This window comes from Empidonax traillii, unplaced genomic scaffold (genome assembly GCF_003031625.1).
Source record: "Empidonax traillii isolate 1590-97213 ecotype Southwest subspecies unplaced genomic scaffold, ASM303162v1 scaffold2041:size41385, whole genome shotgun sequence".
Classification (NCBI taxonomy): domain Eukaryota; kingdom Metazoa; phylum Chordata; class Aves; order Passeriformes; family Tyrannidae; genus Empidonax; species Empidonax traillii.
The window spans coordinates 37,587-41,385 of NW_020957234.1; the positions used below are offsets into that span (position 1 = coordinate 37,587).

At 60.6% G+C, this 3,799-nt stretch overlaps 1 protein-coding gene across 1 annotated transcript; it reads right to left on the minus strand.

Moving 5' to 3' along the window:
• Positions 1-399: 399 nt before the first annotated feature.
• LOC114071479 lies at positions 400-3,795 on the minus strand (the record flags this gene model as incomplete). Its single annotated transcript, XM_027909308.1, has 1 exon — positions 400-3,795. A coding segment is annotated over one exon (1,569 nt), but the record flags the coding sequence as incomplete, so codon positions are not given.
• Positions 3,796-3,799: the final 4 nt, after the last annotated feature.

Sequence of the window (3,799 nt, forward strand, 5' to 3'; positions counted from 1 at the left end):
TGGAGGCTGAGGGGAAGTGGCGGGGTTGGGGTAGCGAGCCCCCCGCCCACACGGGTGAGGGGTGGGAGCACCGGTGACACCGCAGTCCCGGTGGCAGGCAGGGTGGCTGTCGATGTGACCGAGGGAGTGCTCCTATGTGTCCCTGCGTGGCAGTGACACCGGGAACCTCTGTGTGCGTGTGTGAGCATCGAGTGTAACCAGCTGTGAGCCCCCCAGCACCCCATAGGGCAGTTTGGGGGTGCGACAGGGGGACACTGTCACACCACTCTGCTGCACGTGCCCACAGGGGCTGGAGACCACTGGAGTGTCACACACCCCGCACCAGGGCCAGGCTTTCCCATCGAGGAGGAAATGGAGGAAACAGACACGGTTTCAGGTCAAAACAAACATCACCACCACACAAAGCAAATCGCCTTTTAATACACAATCAAACACAGAGGGGTGGTGGGGGGGATGAGTCTCAGGACGTCTCTTTTCTCCTCAGCATCATCCGGCTGCCCACAGCAGCACAAAGAAATCACAGGGCGTAAAATGAGATGCTGCCACCAAAAGAGACTTTGTGTGCACAGCCACAAGGTATGAAGAGATCAGACAGCAGTCACAGAGCACCAGGGGGTCTGTCAGGGCCCCAGGCAGCAGAGCCTGGCGGGTGCCCCCTCTCCAAGATGACCCTTGGAGCCTGTGCCCTTGGCACCCTGGGCAGTGTTTCACATCATCTCACCGGTGCCAGGACAGCAGAGGCTGGTGAGCACACTCCATCCTGCTGCTTTTTGGGTCCGGTGAGCCACCTCCTTGCCCTGTCCTAAGTGCTCCTCCAGGCCACTTTGGTGCATTTCAGCACCCCTCTGCCCCCAGCCTGCAGACAGGAGCTTGACCTTTCCAGAGCCCCAGCAGCCCTGGCACAGTGAGGCAAAGCAGGACGTAAAGGACGAGAACCAGGGAAACACCACCACTCCACACCAGGACACGTTGCCAGTGCTGCTGGCCCTGCACTAATTACTGATTTAATTTGCTTGGTAAATGCTTAGTAGTGGTGTGAGAGGCAGATGTGAAGCCCAGGGTGATGGGTGCACGGGGGAAGATGCGAAGGTCCCCAGGCACTTTGCTCTCTCTGACACAATGCTGCACTTCAGTGTGGTCTCAAATTGAATACACCCTCCCTTATTATTGCTGCTTCTGCAGGTTTCCCTGACGGATCTGGGAGAACATGCCCCATGGTGGGAAAAGAAAGGTAATGAATTCACATTAGGTTCAAAAAACAGAAAATAAAGGGAATTCAACAAAGTGGTTGTGGTGGGCTCCAGGACAGCACTTTGAGGGGCACAAAGTGAGTCTGGAGAGCAGCCTGTGGTCACTGCATCCCTCCCTGCCCTTCTTTCTACTGCTTTGGCAAAGCCAGAGGAGGAACCCCGTCGTTCCTCGGTCCAGTGGCACTGCAAGGTGCAGGAGAGGAAGGCAAGGACGAGCCACTGACAAGAGCACCTTCTGCATCCCAGAAAGGTCACAACAGCCTGGTACTCACCTCTCCCAAATTCCCCAAGAGGGCTGCTGGAGAGCCCAACCGCCAGGATGCCTCTGCTCCTACCACCTCCCACTGAGACACTTCAGTGCTGCTGAGCTTCTCAAAGTGCTTGGTAACATCCCATTTCTATTAAACTGGGTCACCAGGGGCTCTGGAGGAGATGCAGAGCACAGGAGGGAGGGAGCAGAGGGACTCGAGCAGGTGGAGATGATGCAGGGGACTGAACAGCAATGTGGCAAAGGTGGTCCACACCCACAGGCGATGAGGAGATCACACTGAGTCAAGAAACAGCCATTCAGTGCTACCTGCAGTGCTACCTGTGAGGCAGCAGGTCCACCTGCAAGAGGCTGCCCCAAGCACATGGGCCAGGCAAGCACAGTGTCCTACCCTGGATCCCCAGAGCCCACAGACCTCCACGCTGGCATGGCTGCATCTCCCTGAAAGACTTCTCATGGAAAAAAAAAAAAAAAGTCCAAACCACTGCACTTTTGACTGCCTGATAGCACTGGAAGACAAACTGCTGAGTGACCAGGGAGCACAGGGCACCATTTGCAGGTATGAGAAGAGCCCACAGCTGCTGGTGGCTTCCCAAAACGTGGCTCCCAGTTCACAGTGATGTCTCACAGCAGGCTGCCCACAAAGGCCAGCGTGCCCGCAGCCCCTGACAGCTCCCCTCGCTCCCTCCCCGAGAGCCAGGGCACCCCTCAGGTCCTGCAGCCCTCACACCTCACCTTGGGCTGGATGTCACAGGCACAGAGCTGCTGCCCACCCGCCGAGGGCCCCAGCGGGCAGCCAGGGCCGTGCTCCGAGCACAGGGGCGCTCCTGCACCCCCCTTCCCAGGGGCAGCCGCTGAGCACCTCGAAAGCGAGCCCGCCGGGGGGCAGGATGCTCCGGGGTGGTTCTCCCTGGGGCAAGGCAAGGCGCCCAGCTGCAGGGGAAGGGATGCTCTGGAGGCATCCCCGAGGAAATCGGTCTCCCGCCTAGAGAGGCTATTTCCATACTGGCACTCCGGCGGCACGGCACAGCCCACGTGGTGGGTGCTGGGAGCCGTGCTGGACCCCAGCAGGAGCCCACTGTGTTGCACTGGACCTGCCCCAGCCTGGGGGAGCCACAGCTGGGGCTGCGAGATCCACTTGGCCTCTTGGAGCACTGCCTGTTCCTCTTCCCAGGAAAAGCTGGGCTCCAGGTGGGGTGTCAGGGGCTGTTTGGGGAAGCCACCATCCCCTGGCAGCTGCCTGGCTCCTAAGGGTGCTGGTGCTCGTGCAGGGAGAGCAGCCTCCTCGTCGTGGAGGTTCCCATCTCCTGAGAACAAGGACTCGTGCAGGCCCTGGGCAGGGCAAGGAGCAGGCTGGGAGGGGGGTGGCGGCCACAGTCCAGGCCCCAGGGGGCTCTCAGGGCTGCCAGCTGGCAGGGTCTGGGACTCCACGCGTGTTCCTGCTGCTTCCAGCTGTTTTGGAGCTACGGCCATCCAAGCCTCTGATGGGCAGCCTCCAGGAGGAGCACTCTGACCCAAAGGCAGGTTTGCCTGGAGCAGGACGTGGTGCCACCGAGCCACCAATGTGTTTGAGTGCATGGGAGGTGGGCAGCTTGCGCCCAGCAGCTGGCACCCCAGCTGGCTCTGGGCAGCAGGAACAGCGTTATCCACAGGAGCAGAGGGGGCAACTTCTGCTCGAAGCACTTGGTTTGCCCGCTGAAGTGCTAGAGAAGATTTGCTGCTGGGGACCGGGACACCCAGCACAGCCCCTCCCACCAGCCCGGCTGGGTCCAACGGGACCTGCTGCTCTGCCTGAGCTGAGCTCACCTGGGAGCTGACAGAGACTGCAGACACCACACCACCTCGGCCTCCTCGTGCACCCGAGGCCAGGGGCTGTCGTGGGGACTGGGGCACTGAATTAGCTGCCCAGCAGTGCTGCAAAGGAGCCACAGCGCCGTTCTCCTCGTTGCCGTGTGGAAAGTCCACGCTCTTCCCAGCATCCTCCCTGAGGAGCACCTGCTCCACACAGGATGTCCCCTCGGTGCCCAGCCTCTCGCCAGCCCCCTGAGCCGGCGACTCCTCCTCTGCCCCCAAGCTGAGCAGAGCCTCCTCCCACTGCTGCAGCTCTGCGTGGCCCACGCCGAGGCTCTGGCAGACGTTTCCCTCCACCTCGCTCTTCTCAAAGAGGGTTTCGATCACCACCAGGAGGGAGTCGCTGTCCTCCTTGGCATCACTGATGTCCTCATTCCTGCCCAGTCCCCCGGGCTCAGAGGTGAAATCTGCCAAGGAGAACTGAGGCACG